General features: G+C 40.4%; 1 protein-coding gene across 3 annotated transcripts; it reads left to right on the plus strand.

Annotated features, from left to right (window-relative positions):
* The first annotated feature begins 898 nt into the window (after positions 1-898).
* RNF13 (ring finger protein 13) lies at positions 899-21189 on the plus strand. 3 transcript variants are annotated; one of them, XM_009088967.4, is made up of 10 exons: positions 899-1027; positions 4404-4531; positions 6624-6704; positions 10872-10997; positions 13450-13537; positions 15254-15344; positions 15840-15945; positions 17940-18033; positions 18383-18463; positions 19728-21189. In XM_009088967.4, exons 2-10 carry the CDS (start codon positions 4418-4420, stop codon positions 20090-20092), a joined length of 1146 nt encoding a protein of 381 aa, XP_009087215.1. In that variant the 5' UTR covers positions 899-1027; positions 4404-4417; the 3' UTR covers positions 20093-21189. The 3 variants fall into 3 exon arrangements, with proteins under 3 accessions (XP_009087215.1, XP_009087216.1, XP_018768193.1); XM_009088968.4 differs by having other exon boundaries at positions 907-1058; XM_018912648.3 differs by lacking the exon at positions 899-1027 and adding an exon at positions 1113-1367.
* Positions 21190-21751: the final 562 nt, after the last annotated feature.

Genomic DNA, 21751 nt, shown 5'->3' on the forward strand with positions numbered 1-21751 from the left:
CAGCGGGGCTGGGACCTGCCTGGGCAGCTACGGGAGAGCGCCCGAGGGGCTGCACCGGGAACGGACGCAGTGACGGGTCCCCCCGGGTGCGTGTCGCTGCCACGAAACCACTCTTCTGTCTTACAGACCTGTGCTGAGGTGAGGTAACAGATTAATTCTGCTACCTTTCCTTCCTGATTATTCTGTTTTTCCACCTCCAAGCAGCAGCTCAAGCCCGTTTCCACCTACAGGCCGGGTAACGTGGGGATCTCGCTGTGCTGTGGCACCCCGACGCTGATGCTGCTGCCCCGGTGTGTCGAAACCACAGAAAAATGCGTGTTCCTTGTTAAATAAAGTCAACAACAACCAACCAAACAAAATCTCCCTTGGTTCAGAGTTACTTCTCATAACTGTTTTTCCTTTGAGAGGTCGTTCCTTTTGTTAAACACAAAGGCTGGACAACTTTTGAAGATTTTTTTAATAACAGGATGTCTGGAAACTGTGTGTGGAAAAAACACGGTACTGCATTTTGTCGCCACCTGGAAGCACTAGCTTTTGCTCAGACCATGCTGCACTTTTCTGCAAGGCTGGCAGCCCCAGATGTGCCTCAGCCCGTGCCCCAGTTCTTACCCTAGCCGTGGCCCAGCCGTGGCCCAGCCGTGGCCCAGCCGTGCCCCAGTTCTTGCCCCAGCCGTGCCCCAGGTGTGCCCCAGCCCGTGCTCCAGTTCTTGCCCCAGCCGTGCCCCAGATGTGCCCCAGGTGTGCCCCAGATGTGCCCCACATGTGCGAGGCGCTCCCGGAGGCTCCGCTTTGGCCCCGGAGGCGCCGCGCGCCCCCCGGCGGCGGGGCGGGAGCCACTGCGTAGCCACGCCCCCGGCGGGACGGGACCCTCCCCGCCGCAGCTGAGTGACAGTCCATGTGGCCAATGGGCTGTCCCGGGCCGCCGCCCGCGACGGAGCGGCGGCAGGCGGGACTTCCGGCGCGGGCGCCGATCGCACGGAACGCGCCATGGCGTCGGCCTAGGCCGCCCGGGGACCGCGGGCCGCAGGTGAGCGCGGGGCGGGTCCCCCGGGCCGCAGGTGAGCATTGGGGCGCGGCCGCTAGGCTCCCTGGGCGCTCCGACCATGCGGCGGCTGAGCACTTACGGGCCTGCTGCTCCATTGCGCAGTGCTTATTCGCCTCCACCTTTGGAGTAGCGGGGCGGGGCCCGGTTCCGTGGGCGGCTTAGGCCCCGCCGGGGCTGAGCCCGGCTGGAGCGGCCGCGGTCCCGGGTCTGCCGGGAACCGCGGGAGGGAGATGAGCAAAGCGGAGCGGAGGCCTCTGGAGCGCTCCCCGAGCGTCGCGCTTGGCCCGGTGGAAGCTCGACCCCTTCGTTCCCACTCTGCCGGGTGTGTGGTCCTTGAGGCGGGCTGGAGGTGCTGGCTGGGATGCGGGATGATGAATAGCGTGGAGTCTGACTAGCTGAAAGACAAGGTTTTAATTAAATCGTTAAAATTATTTGAGAGGAATTGTTCCTGCGTCTTAACAGGTGTTAATGCTGATCTTACTTCGCGTTCGTCAGTGTCCAGTTTTGTGATAGGTCTGAGATGGAGATTTGTGTCAGTAATGATACGATGGCATCAAAATGCAAGAATTCAGATATGGGGAGATTAGAGGATGTGAATGAGAATTACTGTTATTAGCTGTCTAGGTTTTGTTAATCTTCTGTTTATAAAATTTTGGAAGGTGCAGCCCAATCTACCAAACTATTTGAAATTTGTCACAAAGTTTCTCTATGTTCATATGTTTTTTTTAAGATTGCTGGAAGATTTACAATCAAAATTGGCTTTTAAAGAATAGAGTTTAAGTTTGTTTCATACAAATGTACAAGTTATTTTTTTTTCAGAAGTGGGAGGGAAAAGCTGTTTTATTGAGACAGTTAAAATATAAACATAACCATGTGAACGTGGAATTGATTTGTGTTGTGTTATGCTCTGAAACACATTTTGAGTTGATTGAGATACAATATCTGAAAATTTCATATTTAGGTGGGGTTTGTGAAGCCTGACCTGTGAATATTTGCCAAAAGCTATGAAAGTTCTTGTCTGTGTCTCAAGTTGTGTAATGCCTTTGTGACCTTTATCTTGTGTTTAGTGTGTTCACTCCAGGGGTGTTCTGCTGCTCATAGCTGTGCTGGTCCAGCACACCCCACGTTTTCCCCTCCTTATTTCGGACCCATGGCAGAGGGATGCAGCACCTCAGGCACAGTTTGGTTTGTGCGTTCTAGCATGGAGAGTGCAAAGAAATACTCAAAGTTATTTAAGGACAACTTTGTCTATGCACACTGCTAAATCGGGTGTGAAGCGTGGAAGGTTACTGCAGAGGCAGGATTAACTTGTTTCATTTGGTTTCCAGTAGAGCCCTTTTCCACACACCTGCACTTCTGTGTTCTCTGAGCTGCCTCCCTCAGCTGAGAGGGGCATGTTTTCCAAAGAGCCATGGAATTTCAGGAATTGTAAGGCTTTTTGGCTTGCATCTGAGGCCTCAGATCCTGAGCACGGAAGAGTTTGGGTGCATGTAACTTTGATGGGGAAGGGTGCACTGTACATGCATTTTGTGTGCAAGGACAACTTTATTCTTGTGTTTTCTAACCTTGCTTAATAAATACTCTTTTAGTGCTTCTCTCTGTGCTGATTTACTGTGTTGTTTTAAGTGCTCTGGTAGCTTCAAGTGTATTGTTGTTTCTGTCATAGTAAAAATGGCTGTATTTTTGAAACAATGGTTCTTTTATCCTTCTAGTTTCACTGATGTCCTCCTTTTTAGGGCAGGCTGATGAGAGAAGGTGATAAATCTTAATTTAGTAATAAAAGTTCATTAGTTTTGTAACTCACTACTATTTCTTTCCTGTGAGTGTAACTTCATTTCTGTGAACCACTTGAAAATGTCTGGTTCTGGCCAAGTTGGAATCACGTTGTTCATTAACAACATTAAGAGTTGTTTATGTCATATCAGTTTTGGAGAATAGAGTGACAAAACTTTCAATACTACAGTTGAAAATATCAGTATCAGCTGTTTCCTCCAAATACTAAGAATGAATTCTAATTATCTTCATGTTAGCTTAAATCAAGTTTATCTCTCTGGTATTTGCTTTAATTAATGTTGAGAGCCTCACATCATGGGACGATGCTTTTTGCTTGAAAAACCCATGAAGGGTAGGTCAGAAGGACAGGAATTCTTAGGTTTTTCTTGATTCTGAAAAAGAAAGTAATAGTAGTGTTGGCTGTGATTTCTCAGTTGAGTCAACAGACCGTTTTCAGAAGAAATAGCTACATTCAAATGAAACAAATTCACATGAAACCATTTGTATAAGAAGCCACAGTTTGGAGGTTTTTGACAAAAAATTGTTTCAACTAACATTTTGGATGACCTAATTGAGTTTTTTGTGAAGTTGTATTTTTGTTGAGTTTTTTTGTGAAGTTGTACTTTATTCCAGTAAAAGAAGTTAGAGGAGATTCACAGATGTTCAGATAATTACATTAAGTGCATACTGTCCACTTTTGGAACTTGCCTGTTAATTATTTTAATTCTTATAGCTATGTTGGACCCAGAAATGGACCCATTGTTTTGTGTTGCAACTATTTTATGTAATTTCCAGCAATTTCTTACTTTGAGACTGGAAGAATCTCTAGAGATGTTTAGACATCTGTGGACCCTACAGTTCTCTTACATTCAGGGGTGAAAGTGGTTACATTTCCCGCTGAATGTAGCACTTCATTGGTGCTTGTTTTGTACTCATGAGTATGAGGTTTACTGGAGCACGCATATTTAAATTCTGAATGTGGTGTTTTCTAACCTGATCATGTTTAGGTGTGAGCCTTCATAAAGGGGAAAAGATACTTTGTGCTTTCTCTATTCTTGAGAGGTTGCTTGCCCACAGTCATGTTGTAGCTAAGCCTGAAAGAAATCTCAAGTTCCTTCAAGTTGGTATCACATTGCTTTTGCAAGTGTATTTTTGGAATCCGTACTTTTAGTGGAATAATTCGAGGTGCATCAGGAATTTTGCTGATTTGGATTTGTGCTAGAAGAAGGGAAGTTTAAAATTAAGTGTCTGAGGATGATTAATGTAATGTGAATGATCATCCCTTTGTACCCCTTGCGTTGCTTTGTGGTGCCTAAAGCCTTTTGAAGTCTTGCTCTTACAGTTTTTGTTGTTTGTGCATGCTGTCACTCCCATGGAGGGACATGCTTCTAGCACAAGGAACTTTTAAAATAATCATACAACTTCTTCAATAATCCTATAACTTTAAGATTACTTGTTTCTCAGAGGTATACATTGAATAACATTTTGCATACTTCCTTAGAAAAGTTTTAAGTGACCAAGAGTCCTGTAAAATGACACAGGAAAGTATTTGCTATGTGCCTTGACTCTGATTCTTTTCTTGCAGGTATTGAATAAAATATGCTGTTATCAATAGGAATGCTGATGTTGTCTGCCACTCAGATATACACTATTGTGACTGTGCAGTTGTTTGCCTTCCTGAATCTTTTACCTGTGGAGGCAGATATTTTAGCAGTGAGTATAATAATATTTTTCTACATGGATGAAATATCTATGAAATTGAATAATCTCTTCAACTATTCTATTAATGAATCAGTTAATACTATTGTATAAAAACTTTTTGAAGAAAAAATACAAAGAGACAATGCAGATAGATAATCGTTTTATTATGGCACTGACATGACCATTTTATTGTGAAATTTTAAACATTTTACTGTAAACACAGTTTCCCCTTCCCCTCTTTTCTCTGTCACCAGGCCTGAGCTTCCTCTTTTCATAAAAACCTAACTCATTCTTGCTTCTTCCTCTCTTAGGAAAGTTACTTAAAAGAAAACAAACAACCCACCCCAACCTCAAAAAAAAAAAAATAGGGCTCTTTGGAAATGTAGTTGGTTTTTTTTCCTATTTAAGCTTTGTGTGTAGTATTCTAAAACAATACCGTGTAAAAATGAAGTGTCTTTTATTCTTGCATTTTTTGCAAGTTGCAGATTTATTCTGAGAATATCTTGAAGTAAGAAATTAGGAGATGAACTAGATACTAAACTGCTATACAAAGGAGCCAGTGGAATGCTTAAAAGATGCCCAGAAGAGGGAATGTTTGCATTGTGTCAGATGGAATTGCTGGTGTACAGATCACTTACAGTCTTGAGAGATTTCACCATTTAATGATTAACCGTTTGTTAGCAAAACTCTGGCCAAAGTTTTGGGTTCCTACCAAGGAAAGAAGTTCTTCTTTTCCCTTTAAATTTAGGAGTGATCTTATGCTTCTGTGTTCTCATATAGCTGCAGCCTCAAAGGATCATGTCTGTGTAAAGTGCTCTTATGTGCATGTGAGACAGGATTGGTTATATTTTTAAAAAGAGGTAAAAAGAAATAGGCTTGTGTCAAACTCTTGGCTTAAGCTGGGGCTTGCCAAGTGATTCAAGGGCAAACTGACAGTAGCCTGAGCTCAGGATGTTTTGAAGAAGGTGAATGGAAGGTGGCGCACTGGTGCTCTCTGTGATGAAAGGTCAGGAGGAGAGATTGTGTGGGGCACATTGGTTACACAGAATAAAGAAGCTTCCTTGAAATTTGGCTCCATTCCTACCTCTTTCTCATCAAAGTCTGTGGGAAGAGAGCTCTTTCCAAATGTTTCTCCTTTGGAAGACTTCAGCTAAATCATGGTAGTGTTTTTCTCTGAACTGTAGTTTGACCTCCCCTGTCCGAGCCTGGCTGGTAGGAAACATCCCTCTGAAGCAAACAGGGTCCTTACTTGGCTGTTCTGTGTGAGAGTTGGATGATATGATGAAGAGACAAACATTTCTGACTCACTAAACCGTTTAATAAAACAACCTATGCATGTTTAAGTCTGTTAACAGTAGAGTTCACAACTTTTGCAGGAAACTTTCCTTTAAATTAAAAAATATGCCATATATGCACAGCATTTTTTTCTGTTTGAATTCTATGTTGGTCGGGCATGTTACACAGCCGAGAAGATGAACTAAGAAAGGGGAAACAAAGCTTGCACATATTTAGGGTCTTTTACGGTATTCCTCTATCTTAAAATTAAAACTCACAGTTATTATAAAACAAAATGTAGAGGTACTTTTTAGCTACTAATCTGAATGTATAGTAGGGAAGGGATGGCATATGGAGGCCATTCTTTGTCGACAGTAAAGCAACTCTTCAAAGCTTACTTTCCCTGTACACAAATGAATTCAGGGCAAAAGACCCACCACTACCATCCAAAGAAAACTCCACATCCAAGTGTCCCAGCTCTTCAGATTTTTGCTTGCTTGGTTTGTTTGTAGTTTCTGTTGTGCACATATGATAGTATTTGAATTTTAGACAGTAGAAAGAAAGATTTACCATATAAATAGTTCAACAGAATATCTATTACGTACTTTCTTGTTTTGACAGCTAGATAAGAAAAGAATGATGTTAACATGTGCGTAGAAGACAGGTGGAATAAGTAGTTTTATGATTTCATTGACATAGTCACAAGATGTCCTATGTCTGATAAATGTTTTAATCTAAAAAAATGCACGGTCATGTTTGGCTTTGTTTATACTCATTAACTATTTGTCTTGTTGCAAAGCTAATTTTTTAAAAACTTTATTTCTCTTAGTATAACCTTGAAAATGGAACCCAGACATTTGATGATCTGCCTGCTAGATTTGGCTACAGACTGCCAGCAGAAGGCTTGAAGGTAAAAAAAAAAAAAAAAAATCTTGGTGGTTTAAGCTGGGCTAGAGTTTTTCTTGCAGTGTCTGGTAAGGAGCTGTGTTTTGGCTTTGTGCTGAACACAGGGTTGATTTTACAGGGGTGATTTTGTAACTCCTGGGCAGTGCCCCATAGCCGAGGCCTTTTTGCTCCCACCTGCTGCCACGCTGGTGAGGAAGTTGGGAGTGCATGGCAGGCTGGGAGAAGACACAGCCAGGACAGAGGGCCCAAAATGATCAAAGGGGCATTCCAGACCCTATGGCATCATGCTCAGTGTATGACCTTGGGGAAGGAAGAGAAAGGACTTTTGAGTATGGTGTTTGTCTTCCCAAGTCACTGCTGTGTGTGATGGGGCCCTGCAACACCTGCCTGCCGAGGAGGAAGTGAATTCATTCTTTATTTTCCTTGGCTTGTGTGTGTGGCTTTTGCTGTTCTTATGACCCTGTCTCTATCTCAACCCACAAGTTGTTTAGCCTCTACCCTTCCAATCCCCTCCCTGATGCTGCGGGTGGGGGAGTGAGTGAGCAGCGGCATGGGGCTTGAGGGCTGGGCGGGGTGACCCCCACACGATCCTTTTCGGCACTCAGTGTGAGGCACAAAGCGTTTGAGACAATGACAGATTTGATTGGGAAGTGCTAGATTGAATTTGAATGTTGAATATATTTAAAGAGAACTGTATCTGCTGAGCATTTCCTCTGCAAGCTAAAAAAAGATAAAAATTAAAGGAATGTAGTGCCAAGGAAAAATAATGACAGAAATTATTAATCGACTGCTTAAACAAAACCAACGTGCAAAGGACCTGATGTTGACTGTGAAAAGGCAGATTCTTTTGCAAATAGGAGAATTTTGGTAATCTTTGTCTACTTAAGGAGATTTTGCTGAAATTTTTAATAAATATATTAAAAATAGGTAAATAATGGGAATGTAAGTTTGATAGACCACTGTTTTCTGTGTTTTGATATCAATACTGACACATGATGTCAGTTACCTTACACTGAAGTGCAAGATAACAGAAGACAGACTTAATTTTGTGCTGATACAGTTTTTTGAAAGATCTGTTTGGAAGATTAATTTTCTCCCTACAGTCCTACATTGGGCAGCCCCTTTACGCTGTGGAGGGGTGGCACGGCAAGAGAGATGCAGTGTGGCCCAGGTTAATTGTGCTGGAGAAAGCAACTGTAGCTGGGTTTTTTGGGAAGTTACAGCTGCTGTCTGTTTGCTACTCTTGTTGCGTAGCTCAAGCAGCTGAAGGGAGGAGCTCAGGGGCTGCAGCTCTGCTGTGATGCCTGTGTGCTGTGCCCAGCCCTGGGGTCCGGGGCAGGGATGGTGATTGATCTTCTGCCCTCTCCTTACATGGCTTCACTTCAGTTGCAATCCACACCCCATAGCAGGTGAGAAGGTCCCTCCATTCTCCCAGTGCCCCTTAACGTGTGGGTTACACTTACGCTCTTTTATTTTACTCTGTATCAATATTTGGGGAAAATGCAGATACACATATACATTTTTGTTACTTATCTGTTGGAGTGTCTTACTTGAAATAGCATCATGTTGGGGTAGGGATGCTGGGTCATGACTTGAAAACTGGTCGTAATAATATCAAGAGAAGACACTAGGCAGTGCTAATTATTGCATTAGCAAAAACTATGCAGGTGGCTTTTAATTACTTTTTAAATTTTTCTTAATCCCATTTTCATTGACATGGAAAAATGTATAAATATTACACCATATGGAATTGTGAAAGTCACCTAGTATTAGAGAAGACAGAAGTAAGATGTAAAGGTTTGCAAATGTTAGTAGAAAGGGAAAAAATTGTATTGACTTAATGCAAAATGATTAATGTGCAAAAACTGTTTAAGATGGATATGGCTGTGGGAGTACAGGTTAGGCTTTATCATTATTTTGTGCTGGATTAGAAATTCTGAAGACTTGATGTCTTCTGAAGTGCAGCAGCAAGAATGATTTTACAGCAGGATAATTACTTTCCATGTCTTTAGTGTGGTCAGTACACTCACTTGGAGCACAGGAAGATCTGTAGGTGGACTGAGTGAAATTAACAGAAGAGAGATTAAGTTGAAAATAAAATGGCAAAGAACTGTGAGAGGTTTAATAAATGCATCTTCCTTAGACAGCAATGATAAGGCACATTTTGCTGTTTCTGGGTTCTGCTGAGGTAGTAGCTGTCAGTACATACTGGTGAGAGTAGTAACTGGTGTGAAGGCTTTTATTCATAACTTTTATCTCTGTAATATAAGATAGAGGAGGTAGAAACTGAATTATTTAAAAATAAATTTCCTCTGGTGATGTTAATGCTGTGAACTGGTGTCATAGTCCTGTTGCTTAGAAAAGTACTTAAAAGCCAGATAAATACCCAGTTCACATTCTCTGAGGTAGTTCATTGTGCATTTTGGTGTGCTGTGCTGAGTTCAGCATCAAGGGGCAGGGTCTCTCTCTCTGGCTGCCTGACCTCAGGTGCTCTGCAGTGATAGGAACCATTTGTTTCCTTTAGAGTCACGTTTGTACAAGTCAGTGTCAGTAAGTTTGTTCATTTTGGATAAAATGTATTTTCTGTTCCACTCGCAGTTGAAACGCTTGTCCATGAGAAAGGAGGTTGTGTCTGGCTGTCCAGGCAATTTAGGGCTTGTGGGAAGTTCAGGCTTCCTTAATTTTTTTTGTTGTGGCAGTGGCTACATGGAATCAGTCATGTAGCAATGATTTGTCTTGCTGTTCTCTTTGAATAACGTATGAGGGTTTATGACTGAGATGTGTTTGCTTTTACAGCTTAGAATTCTTAAAACAAAAATTTAGGCAGACCACCTTCCAAATTCTGGAGAAGAGGAGTTTGTATTTTATTAACCCCATGGAGACCATGAATAGCCCGTGTGGGCAGGGAGTTGTTTTCATGTTTATTCTGTCTGTAAGCCTGTATGGCCCCAAAAACTGGCTCTGCAGCATTGTTAATGTTGCAGTGTTGAGAGTAACCCCTATGCAAGAAAAAAAAAAAAAAAAAAAGGAAAAAAAGCTGGTGATAAGGTGAAAGGGTGGATCGCTCTTTAATTCCATGTTGCCCTTTTAATCTCAAAGGGTAATAAAGTACTGCAAGAATTCTTGTAACTCAGGAATTTCTCTGCAATTTCCCTCAAGCAGGCTTCCTTTCCATGCCCAGTGAGTGCTGTCATGGGGAGAAGGTATGTTAAAACTGTGTAGTTGTTTACTGACTACATTGGGAATCAGAGGATGATTAAGTGACCCAAGTAGTGAGCCAATTTAATACACCAGAAATAGATATAAGGAGCTTTGATTCTGACCTTTTTAACTCTTAGACAGCGCTGTGTCTTAATTAAGGTAGATGTCATCACATGTGTAGAAATGATGGAGATTTAAAACTGAATATTATACTAAAACTTTCTCTTTGCATTAAGATTTTAATTACTTTTTAAAATTGCTATGATATTTGTTATAATAGGATGAAATATTCTTTCAGAGCTTGTGATTAAGATTTATTAGTAAGCAAGATGTAAAAAACTCTTTGTCAAATTCTACAGTAAGTGGCTATAGACTGCTGGCAGAAGGCCACCATCTGTCACCTAAAAACAACTCAAAGATTGCTTCAAAGTTGATATTGCCAGAGTTTCCTACTTCTTGAAGCTTTCAGCTGTAGCTTATTGAGTGATCTTTGCTTGCCATAGCAAACCAACTGTTTTGTGTGCTAGGTCGGTGCCGGGGTCATACAGATGGAGCTTTGCTCGTGTTCTGTTGTTAACTGGCAAGTGCTGAGTTTGTGTTGGTGTTTCTTAGGCCGTTGTATTTGTGGTTTCCTGATTAGTCTCATATGTCCTAGAACAATAGTTACACATTATTAATGTAGTATATGCTGTCTTCTTTTTTATTGAATTACGCTGCAGAGTCTGAGTATGATGGGATTAGAAAAACTGTGTTTTCTTCTAAACTTTCTAATTCTTTATAGACATAAAAATTCTGATGAATCAAAACATATAGTCAGGGAAGTAACAGAAGTCTTACTATGATATACGACTGAGCTGATAATAAGAATTTTTTTAGCTATTGTATGAAAATGTGCCATTTTCTTTCCATATACTTGACTACTAGACCCTTTTGTTAAGAAGAAATGAAACTTTCTGCTCCTGTTTTCTAGGGATTTCTAATAAATTCCAAACCAGAGAATGCATGTGAACCTATAGCCCCACCTCCACTGAGAGACAACTCCTCTGGTGCTTTTATTGTGTTAATCCGAAGGCTGGAGTGCAACTTTGATGTCAAGGTAAGATTTGATTTCCCTTCACCCTCTAGTTTATTGGTGCTTCAGAAAAATTTCTATAGCTAACAGTGGAATAGATATGGATATGAAGGGGAGGGAGAACTTTGTCTCCAGACAGATAAACCAGAGCTCACCAAGTCCCAATGGCTTACCTGGGACTAAACACCATTATGTCAGCTACACCAGAGCACTGAGTTCCATGCCCAGTCTTTTGTTAAACACTTCCAGGGATGGAGACTCTACCATCTCCAGTGTTTTATCACCCTTTCTGTGAAGAAATTCTTCCTGATGTCCAGCCTGATGTCCTGAACTTCCCTGGCACAGCTTTAGACTATGTCCCCTTGTCTTACTGATGGTTGCCTGGAACAAGAGCCCTACTCCCACCTGGCTGAACCCTCCTGTTGGAGTTGTAGAGAGTGAGAGGGTCACCCGTGATCCTTCTTTTCTCCGGGCTGAGCCCCCAAGCTCCCTCAGCCACTCCTTGTGCTTTAGACCCTTCCCCAGCTCTGTTCCCTTCTCTGGACATGCTCCAGCCACTTGATTTTTAAGGTCCCTTCCAACCCTTAATGTTTTATGATTTTAAAAATGCAGAATTAGAATGATTTGTGTTTGACCATGGCTTTCTTGAAAATTAATCTGATACCATGAGGCAGCTAAGGACATCTTAAGGAAAACAGGGCTCTTTAGTTTGTTGTTGAGTTTCATGAACTAAAAGGAGATTTCAGTTGTGTTTGCTTTTGCTGCTGTGTGGTAGATTCAGTTATGTGGTGATTGAACCATATAAATTCTACCTAGACTGTGGTTTCCACCTGCAGAGGCAGGTTCACTGCATGTAATCTACCTTCACATCAGACTTGGGAATGGCATGTAGTCTGTCCTAGGAATCCTGATGCCGTGTATGCATGTGGCTCAGTGGGAAAAGAAAGAGGGCAAATGGCTGCTGGCCTTTTTTTTCATGTCCACTTTGTCTAATTGTTGTCCATGCACTGACGGGACAGTATTGCTTCTGGAGACATGGTTAAAGGAACGGGTCTGAATTTGAGAGATTCCTGCATTGCTGTTGAGGGATTGCCACAGTCAGTCCTTGAAGGTTTATGTTGCATTCACTCTGTACGTAAGAATTTTTGGTTACATTTTGTATTTCATATAATACTAATAGAAAAGGGGGTTCCCAGTCATTTCTTGTTAGACAAAGAGCAAAGTAGCAAGTGATCAGCATTTCCAAGGTGAGCAGAGGTATCTGCATACCCTGCACCCAGCAAATCCACGTCTTTAGTATGTTGTTAGTACCATTGCAATATCACATTATATTATTGGATGCATAGCACAGCATTTTGTCTTACAGTTTCTGCCAGAAAGTGGCATGTGTGCTGAGATGTGAGCTAAATTACCCATCAGCTGCTTGACTGACAGAATGCATATTTTAACAAAAATTAAAAGTCCTTTACTTCTGTTTCATGTTGAAAATGACAAGTGTTACAAGTGCAGGTACATAAGCTATTTCTTGATTTAATTATGTGTGCACTATAGATATTTTCTGTGGTGATGCAATATTGGCTGAATTCCCAACATTCCCAATGTTAACATAGTTAACATCTCTAAGTGGATTTGCTTTGCTTTTTTTTTTTTTTTTTTTTTTTTTTTTTTTTTTTTTTTTTTTATATTGGGATTTCTCAGGGTGTCTACATTCTGCATCTTCCAATATCATTGTTCTGCTGTTTGAAATACTCATTAGCAATATGGGAAAAGAATTGGTGTTGTTAGGATGAAGCCCAAAAGTTTTTCAAGGCGCTCTAAGTGCTTTTTGCAGCTTGTGCAGAGATTTTTATGCTGTGATGGGTGCAGTAAAAGCAATATCCAAGATGAACAGTTTTAACTTAGCTAAGTTTTTGTAGCTAATAGTTGCTGCAGTAAATGCCATTTATGTGGACCTTGTGTTTTCCTTGTATTGAGGAGAAGGTGAGTCTATATTAGAAATGTGACTGGTACACAGGATGTTAATAGTTTTGTACCTATAGTTATAATTTTGCACTTTTCCACGAGAAACCTTCTTTTACCTGGGCTTTCAGGGGAGATATTCCACATCTCTAAAGCACAGAAAAAATTACTACTCATCTGACTTGATGAACTCTCAAGTGGTAATATTACCAAAATGAGTTAGTGCCTTTATTTTCAATTACAATAAAATATTTTTAACTATTTGTAGAAAGTTTTTAATTCTGTTTTTGATATATATAAATAGTCTGTCTGCAGACAGATGGCTTTCTGAAAAAATTTTACATGAGTGTAAGAATAATTGTATGATTTTGCTTTGAAAGGTGATACATGGTTTATAAGTGCAAATTATGTCCGTATCAATCACTTTGTGGGAGTGCACCTTATCTCAGAAAGCACAGGCAGGCTACTGTATTTGGAAGCAGTGGTCTTTCCAGTAAGCGTTTTGTGTGGCTTACAGGTCTTGAATGCCCAGAGAGCTGGATACAAGGCAGCTATAGTTCACAATGTTGATTCTGATGACCTCATAAGCATGGGATCCAACGACAGTAAGTACAGGTATCACTTCTTCTCTCCTGTTTGAATATCATTTCACCCATTGGAAACAGCAGCACCACCAAAAACACCACAAAAACATCAACAACAAAACCACCACCACAAATGAACAAAAACCAAAACCAAACTAAACAAAAAACCCAGATAAATCCTTCTGCTTTTAAGATATAATAACAGGAGATTTTTGCATAAGAACAAATACATTGACTTGTGCCTTCTCTGAACGTTTCTTTTGGTTTTCCTTCAAATTTTAGTTCAATTGTTCTGGGCTAGATTTATATTACTTGTGTGGAAAATAGCTGATGTGTTGTTAGTTAAATGGAAAAGTAGAAAACACGCATTTGGAAGGAAATCAAACTTTATAAGATGACATTTTAGTATTTAGAATCTTAGGACCATTTAGGTTGGAAAGGACTTTAGATCATGAAGTTCATCTGTGATAGTCATTCCAGTTTGTTGTTGCACTGTTGGGTGCATCTTCCTGTTTCTCTGGACAAATGGATTCTAGCATATCACATGCACTAATTTTCAGCTGGAAAGAGAGTATTTAGAGACCAGTGCACCATTTACCATTTGTTTCTTGTGTAATCTGTTTCAATTTTAACCTTCATGAAGTGAGTATGTTTAGAACATCTTGAAATCTAGTCAGAATGCTGGGTTTGTTCTGTGGTATGTGCTTTGTGTTTCTAGTGCTGTTACTGCTTTCTTTGTGGCATTTCTTTATTTTGTTAAGTTTTCAACCTGTTAAATATGGAACAAGAAAATAAATAAGAGGAAAATTAATTTATTTTCTAGTGGAAATGCCATTGAGTAAACTAGGAGTGAACTTTGACAAACTACACAGGAGCTGAGTAGCCTGGGCAGTTATGTGAAAGTGGGTTTAATGAATTCTCAACCCATGTGAATCTTATTTTCAGGTTTCACTGAGTAACCAAAATGTAGAACAAGTCCACAACAAACACAGACCTCATAGAGTGAGCTGACGTTCAGCCACATGTCCTTTTGCCTTGGGGAACCTGACTGCTTTGAGATGGACTAAACTCAGGTTACTTTGAGCCTTAAATGTGAAGTATTAGGGGGAAAATCAATATAATGTGAAGCTGAGGAGAAGGTTTTCTAGAATATGTGATTTATCTTTTGATAAGTTTTCATTTATTACTGTCTTCACTGGTAGAGAAGACAACAGCTCATCCAGTTTCTTGAGACTGAAATACTTGTTAATTTTCTTCTTTCTTCTTTTTGACATTATATAGCCACAGTTGTTTCCAGAATATTTATTTATGTTTGGGGTGAAAAGGAGGGAAGACAGATTAATTAAAACTTATAGAACCAGTTCACAAAATCATGTAAGTTGCCAGAAATTCTGGAAATCGATGGAGCTATATGACTTGCTTGAATCTCTGAGTGAAGAATGGTATTCTCCTTAAAATTATGATCCTGTTTGTCAACATATTTTAGTTTTAGGCTCCCTTTATTCCATTAGGATTTTCAATTTTTCTACCTGCAATAAATTCCCTAGAAATTATGTAGGAAAAATAATAGTACCTATATGAAGTAAAGCTGTAACATGCATGTGCATTGGTCTGGATGTCACTGTGCTAAAATGTCTTCCTGTTGTGATAGTCTCATAATGTTCAGGTCTTGTATCATGAGTACCCATAGATTGTCCACGTAATAATAGTTTTATTTTCCTACTTTTTTTTATACAGTTGAGGTTTTAAAGAAGATTGACATTCCTTCTGTCTTTATTGGTGAGACATCAGCTAATTCTCTTAAAGAGGAGTTTACTTACGAAAAAGGGTAGGTTAACTCACATGCAGCTGTGTTACTCCTTGCATTAGATTGTTGTCTCTTTTGAATATTTATGGCTTTACAGTAGGGTGCTGTGATGACAGAGGTTATAGGTGTTTCAGGTGAAGTCTTGTAGCTGAGAGCAACCTGTAATGCTTTAGTAAATAAGAATAATTTCACTGTATCTTTTGATAGTCATGTTATATTTTTTTCATTCTGCTATCAAAGCAGCTATGAGGTGATTTTCCTGGTTTCTCTAGGTTTGAGGTCAGTAAATAGTTTTAACTCAAAAAATGTTCTAGAGAAACTGTGTTTTATCCTTTTATTTAATTATCTTTACATTGTGTGGGTATGGACTAAATTTTCTATGTTGTTGTGCACAGGTAGGGTTCCTGTAGTGTGTCTTGTGTGACAGTTTTGTTTAATTTTTTTATTGTATTTGTTCCTCAACTTGTTCATTAAGTTCTTATTAATTTAGAAGGTGTTATCTCTTCCTCCCCGCAGTGGCCATGTTGTGTTAATTCCGGAGTTCAGTCTTCCTTTGGAGTACTACTTAATCCCTTTCCTAATAATAGTAGGGATCTGTCTTATTCTCATCGTCATATTTATGGTAAGTTTCTTCTTTTAATAATATTTTTTTCTTTCAAATCATCAGGGAGCTGTCACACACTGAAGTTAAAGGAAGAGTGAAGCTGTGTGTACTGCTCATATCTGTACCATGCTTACATGTAATCATTTAGTTTATCAATAAAACAAACAGGTGAAGGATTTTGTCAGAGGGATATCAGGAGCCTTTTGGATGTTCTCCCTAGCGTGTAACTGCTTGTAGGAATTGTCCTCACTGCCACTCTTAACTGCACAAGTGCTTGGCTTTGGCCCCATACAGAGTGACCTGTCCTTGTGCTCTTGTACACTGAGAGCATATCCTGCCTTACCAAACTTAATAATCATTGTTCCCACTGCTCCAGGGTGAGGGCTCACTGTTTTGTACTGCACTTAGGTGTAGCTGCGAGTGTGTGAGCACAGAGCACTGATCTCAGTGCATGCATTGCCTGTAGGGCTTCTCAGCTGGGACATCTCTCCTTGACATGGGAAGGTAGCATAGCTACACATTTCGGGATACTCAGCATCCCATTTTTTTGTAATCTGTGCCAAATTTATTATTTTACCTTCTAATAAAAAGCAAGTAATGCATCAACTGTTGTATAAACACTTCAGATATTTTTCTGCATTAGTATTTTTTGCACTGGAAGTTGCATATTTCATTGGGAATCCTGGGCATGTTTGGCCACAATTGCAATTGCAGCAGCTCTCTGAAAACAAAGCAGAATGATCACCTAAAGATGAATTTCTTTTCAGCAAAGTTTTTGCTACTGTCTTTCACAGTGTCCTTCTGTACAAAGCCACCCTGTGAAAGCCAATTGTGTGCACAGGACGGTGGGTGAACTGTGGGAAGGGTCAGGCTGAGGGAGTTGCAGCAAAGGGGTAACACCTGGCTGGTGCTTGGGCTGCAGTGGTGCTCACCAGGGTTCAGCTTTGCGGCCAGTTCTCGGCCGTGTTGCTGTCAGCAACCTGGACAGAGGAGTTGAATACACACTGAGTAAATCCTCCAAGGATATTAAACTAGGAGATACTGATTCCCTTGCATATGGAGAGGTCTTCACAGAGACAGCTCAACAGAATAGAGCACTGGACAGTTGGTGTGGTGAAATTGATCCCAGGGAGGTTCCAGGTTGGATTTGGTCCTCATTCTTTTTTGATTCTCTCCCTGCTTCTTTAAGACAATCTTGTTTTTAACTAGGAGATTTACATGAGACTCTGATTGTCACTAAGGATCTGGATTACAGTAGAAAAACTGCAGTGCATACAGTTTATTGTTCAGTTGTGGTGAAAAAGCCTGAATGAACAGTTTAGATTCAAATATTCTTTGTTCATTTCTTTGCTTGTCATCATATTTGAAAAAATGTCATATCACAGGTGCTATATTTAGAAATTGAACAGAAATAGCATTTGGGACTACTAAGAAAATGGGAAGAGAATATTTATTATAGCTATTTGGAGAGCTTTGTATTACTAGTTATTTAGTTTTTTTTTTCTGGAGTTATCGTTGTATGGTATAGTATAACATGTAACAATAACTCAAAGTAAACCCTTTACTCCTCAGCCTACTCTTTTAGCTAATATGGAAACAGTTGTGATGAATGTGGGAATAATCCTCTAAAAGAGCTGTAATAACCTAAATCTGTAAAGAAAACTGTTCAAACTTAGTGAATTGTGTTTTGCTCTGCAGTATGCTTCCTGCTTTTTACAGGTCTCAGTAGAGGATTGCAGCAATGGCCATTATTTTATGTAGGATACATACCTTTTTGTTTCTCTTTCCTCTCAAAAAAAACCTTGTGTACTCTCAGTGCCAAGTGCCACGTTCATAGAGAACATCCTTTAGGCTTGTTTGGCTTCCTCCTTGTGTTCAGGCAAGGGAAGAAGTTACTCTGTGTTAGCTGGGGTTCCTTTTCGACCAACGTACTACAAAGCTTCATAAACCAAAACTTTTTTCGTTCTTTTATTTGTGTAACTTACTGTTCATGTTATCTTGTCTGTTTCCAGATAACAAAATTTGTTCAGGACAGACACAGAGCAAGAAGGAATCGGCTTAGGAAGGATCAGCTTAAGAAACTTCCTGTACATAAGTTTAAGAAAGGCAAGTGGATCATTCTTTGTCTAACTCACTGGACTATATTGTTTTTAACTCCAAAAAGTTTGTAAATCAAAGGGGTATTAAGTTTTAGAGATTTTGAGTACACTTGAAATAGATAGAAGAGTTTTGAGTGAAAGCATACAAAACGTTTGGCTTGACTCCGTTCTCTCTGCAATAGAGGAGTTCTAACACTTCTTTAATGGGAGCAGAGCAGGCTGTGGCTGAGCATTAAAACATTGTTTATAAAAAATCAGTGCAGAAATTACATGAAAGTTCCCAAACCCGTGTACATGTCAGGAGGGTCTGCTGCAAGTCCTTTCAAGTTAAACTGATTCTCAATTACATGCTGTAGGAGATGAATATGATGTGTGTGCCATTTGTCTGGACGAATATGAGGATGGAGACAAGCTCAGGATCCTTCCGTGCTCTCATGGTAAGCAACTTTGGTTTAGGTTTGAAATTAGATTAAAACAGCTTTCCAAAACACTGTCCAAAACCCACAGTGCATATGTTTAGCAAGGCCCATTTGGCTAATATGCAAGAATGAATGTACAAAGTGGGAGACGTGAGAGCTTGCTTTCTCATATTGAAAGCTAAAAAGCTAGCATTCCCACTTTGTGTTTTCCTTGGATATACACATGAAAGAAAATCGGGACTTGATGCTGTCCCCTGAATACCCATATTTATTGTAATACTTTCACATTTAAATAAATAGGCCTTCATTTTTCCCAAGACAAATAAACCACAAAACTTAATTGAGCTCTTGGTGACTTTGAGGTGCAGCTGAAGGGATGGGTCTGTTCTGGAGTCTGCAGCCATGCACACTCCACTGCCTGACTGCACTTGGAAGTCAGTTAGTGAAATATTTTCCCTATGACAGTCTTTCTCAAGTCCAGCCCACTGCAGATGTGTTACAGCTTTCTATACACAGCCAGCACAGCAGGTGACAGGCTGAGCTTTTTAGAACCTCAGTCATAAAACCAATTTCAAACTAGGCTGACAAACAGGGATTTTTCAGAAGAGAAAGAACAGGTCCATGGCATCTATCCACATGGGGGACTGCAGAGGTATCTTAAATTGAACACTACCAACCACCAGTCATGTGTAGAACATGTTTCCAGTGTGCTTGACCAGGTACTAAACATGGCGTTGCTGGCCCATGTAAATACAACCTCTTTGCCAAGCAGAAGCCTCTCTTACCAAGAAGAGCTGAATTTTTAATACTGTAAGACAAATAGTTTTTTTTAAAACACGGCCAGTCTAGTTGCTGTGCCAATTGCAGACCTAATTTAAGATCCACAGAACCATGTGGTAATGTCAAGTAATAATTAGGTGCTTTGATACATGTTGGTGTGGAGGTGAGAGGAGGATGTGGGGATGATGATGATGGGCATGCCTGCTGCAAAGTGGATGGAATTGCTCAAAAATCTTTAAGGTTTGTCATCAGATGTGGCCTGTTGTACTATTGCTCTCATTCACTCAGTAAAAAACACAGGTATTCATTGCATATACCCATGTGACTCAGATCATAAGCCATAAGGTGTTTTGTACAGGCTATGTGCCAACAAATTTGGCACTAAAATTCTCTGTGCAAGTTACATTCTAAAATTCTCCTGTGTCACTGAACAGATATGGTTTAGCAGGTTTCCCTGTCCTTTTCACTATTATAATGATGTCCTTGTATTGTTTTCTAACAGCATATCACTGCAAGTGTGTGGACCCATGGCTGACAAAAACAAAAAAAACCTGTCCTGTGTGTAAGCAGAAAGTGGTCCCTTCCCAGGGGGACTCTGACTCGGAGACAGACAGCAGCCAAGAGGAGAATGAAGTGTCTGAGAACACTCCTCTGCTCAGGCCTTTGGCCTCGGTCAGCACACAGTCCTTCGGGGCTCTGTCAGAGTCCCATTCCCACCAGAACATGACCGAGTCCTCGGAGTATGAGGAGGATGACAATGACAATGTTGATAGCAGTGATGCGGAAAATGGGATGAATGAAGAAAGTGTAGTGGTTCAGCTGCAGCCCAGTGAGGACAGGGAGTACAGAGTGGCAAACACTGTCTGAGACTACTAATAACCATAGGTGTATGAACAAAAGGGTTCTTAAGGCTATTTACAAACCTTTGCATAGGGAATCTCTTTTAATCTGTAATCCATTTGGTTTCTTTGGTAAGAGCAGCAGTTCATGTAGTAGTACTCTGGTTAAATCATTACAGGTAGATTATTTTTGATTCAGGTATTCAGTCACACATTCTGTCTTCTCAAAACCAACTGTTAAACTGGACTTCACAATGCTAATGAATAATGTTAATAGTTGATATCAATTGAAATATTGCAGAGACTCTAAATGTCTCCTGTTGAAATGGGATTTCTCTGGAAGTACTTTTATTTCCATTTTGTAGCTACGACTGGGTCATCCTGAGAGCAATATTTATTATATGTAGATATGTTTTACCCCTTAGGCCCAACACAAACTCTATTTGCATGTTTGTATAGTTTTCCTAAAAATTGTCACCACTGCTGAAAGGAAGAAGTAGAACAGATCAATATTCTATGTACTGGTATGTTAAAGCAGAAGAAATTCCACTTTTATTTCAATGCAGTGATTCCAAATGATCCTTTGGAGTTTACCATGGTAGCTGACTTTAAGCAGTTCCATTGAGCAATTCCCAGGATGAGGAAACTTAGAATATAAGTTTAGTTTTGAGCAATTCACAAGGTCAGGTCCACCATAAGCACATTATCATCCCTCCTTGCTGCTACTTCCTTGTCTGGTTTCCAGTGAGGAGGTGGGAGTTGGGAGATAACAGAGACAGAGGTTTTATTCCACATAGAAAAAGAAGTTTAGGGTAAGTATTATATTGATCCTTGGCTCATATACCTCTTACTAAGAGCATTTTATGCTGCATTAGTCTGCTAAACTGTATATAAAAAATTGTTCTTTTCAAATACCTGATTTGGAAACAAGTGCTTACACCAGTCTCACAGAACTCAGTACTTACCAGTGTATCACAAAAAGGTAGATTCTATATAATACCTCTGTAACTATGTAGAAAGTAAAACCATGCATATACTCAAATGGAGATTTTTTATATGGCCTTGACTAAGGAAAGCTTGAAAGAATGTTAATAAACATGTTTTCCACTTTAAATATCAAAAGGACTTAATTGAACTTTTGCATCATTTGAGACCTTGAGTACTCACCTCCCTTACTGAGGGTGAAGTGCTTCTGCAGACGTGTAACATGGAATTGTTGGAGCCCGAGCAGATGTTTCCTGCATCATACAGTGAATCACAGTACAAGGGGTTGCACTGACCAGTGCTATGTGCAGGGGTCTGAGTTATGCAGAAAACCTTCATTTTTGTTCACTTCTAGCTTGAGGAAGAGTTTGGACTGGCCAGAGTCTGTAGGCTGCCTGGGGGAGTGTGAAGGAGGAGCAGGGTGCTCTGAACAATTCCTACCCAGCTGGCAGCACCTGCAGAACCACAGCCCAGAGCTAGAACCCTGGACAAGCCACTGCAGGTGAGGTGGTCCCAGATGTGGTTTCTGACCTTACACTCTAAGCAGCCACATACCCTGCAGTGCAGATCTGTTTTCTGGGCCTGGCTGAGAGCAGGGAAAGTTTGTTTTGCACAATGAGGCACAGCAGAAGGATAATAATGAAAGAATGATTCATCTCCAAACCACTGCTGCCAGCAGCTATGGGGTAATGACAGTCAGTGT

Source organism: Serinus canaria, chromosome 9 (assembly GCF_022539315.1).
Source record: "Serinus canaria isolate serCan28SL12 chromosome 9, serCan2020, whole genome shotgun sequence".
Classification (NCBI taxonomy): Eukaryota; Metazoa; Chordata; class Aves; order Passeriformes; family Fringillidae; genus Serinus; species Serinus canaria.

Excerpts from the sequence above, each read along its gene's own strand:
- RNF13 (XM_009088967.4), top strand. The coding sequence starts at position 4,418 with ATGCTGTTATCAATAGGAATGCTGATGTTGTCTGCCACTCAGATATAC. Across the intron at positions 6,705-10,871 it reads TGCCAGCAGAAGGCTTGAAG|GGATTTCTAATAAATTCCAA; the intron begins GTAAAAAAAAAA and ends CCTGTTTTCTAG. Across the intron at positions 15,345-15,839 it reads GAGTTTACTTACGAAAAAGG|TGGCCATGTTGTGTTAATTC; the intron begins GTAGGTTAACTC and ends TCCTCCCCGCAG.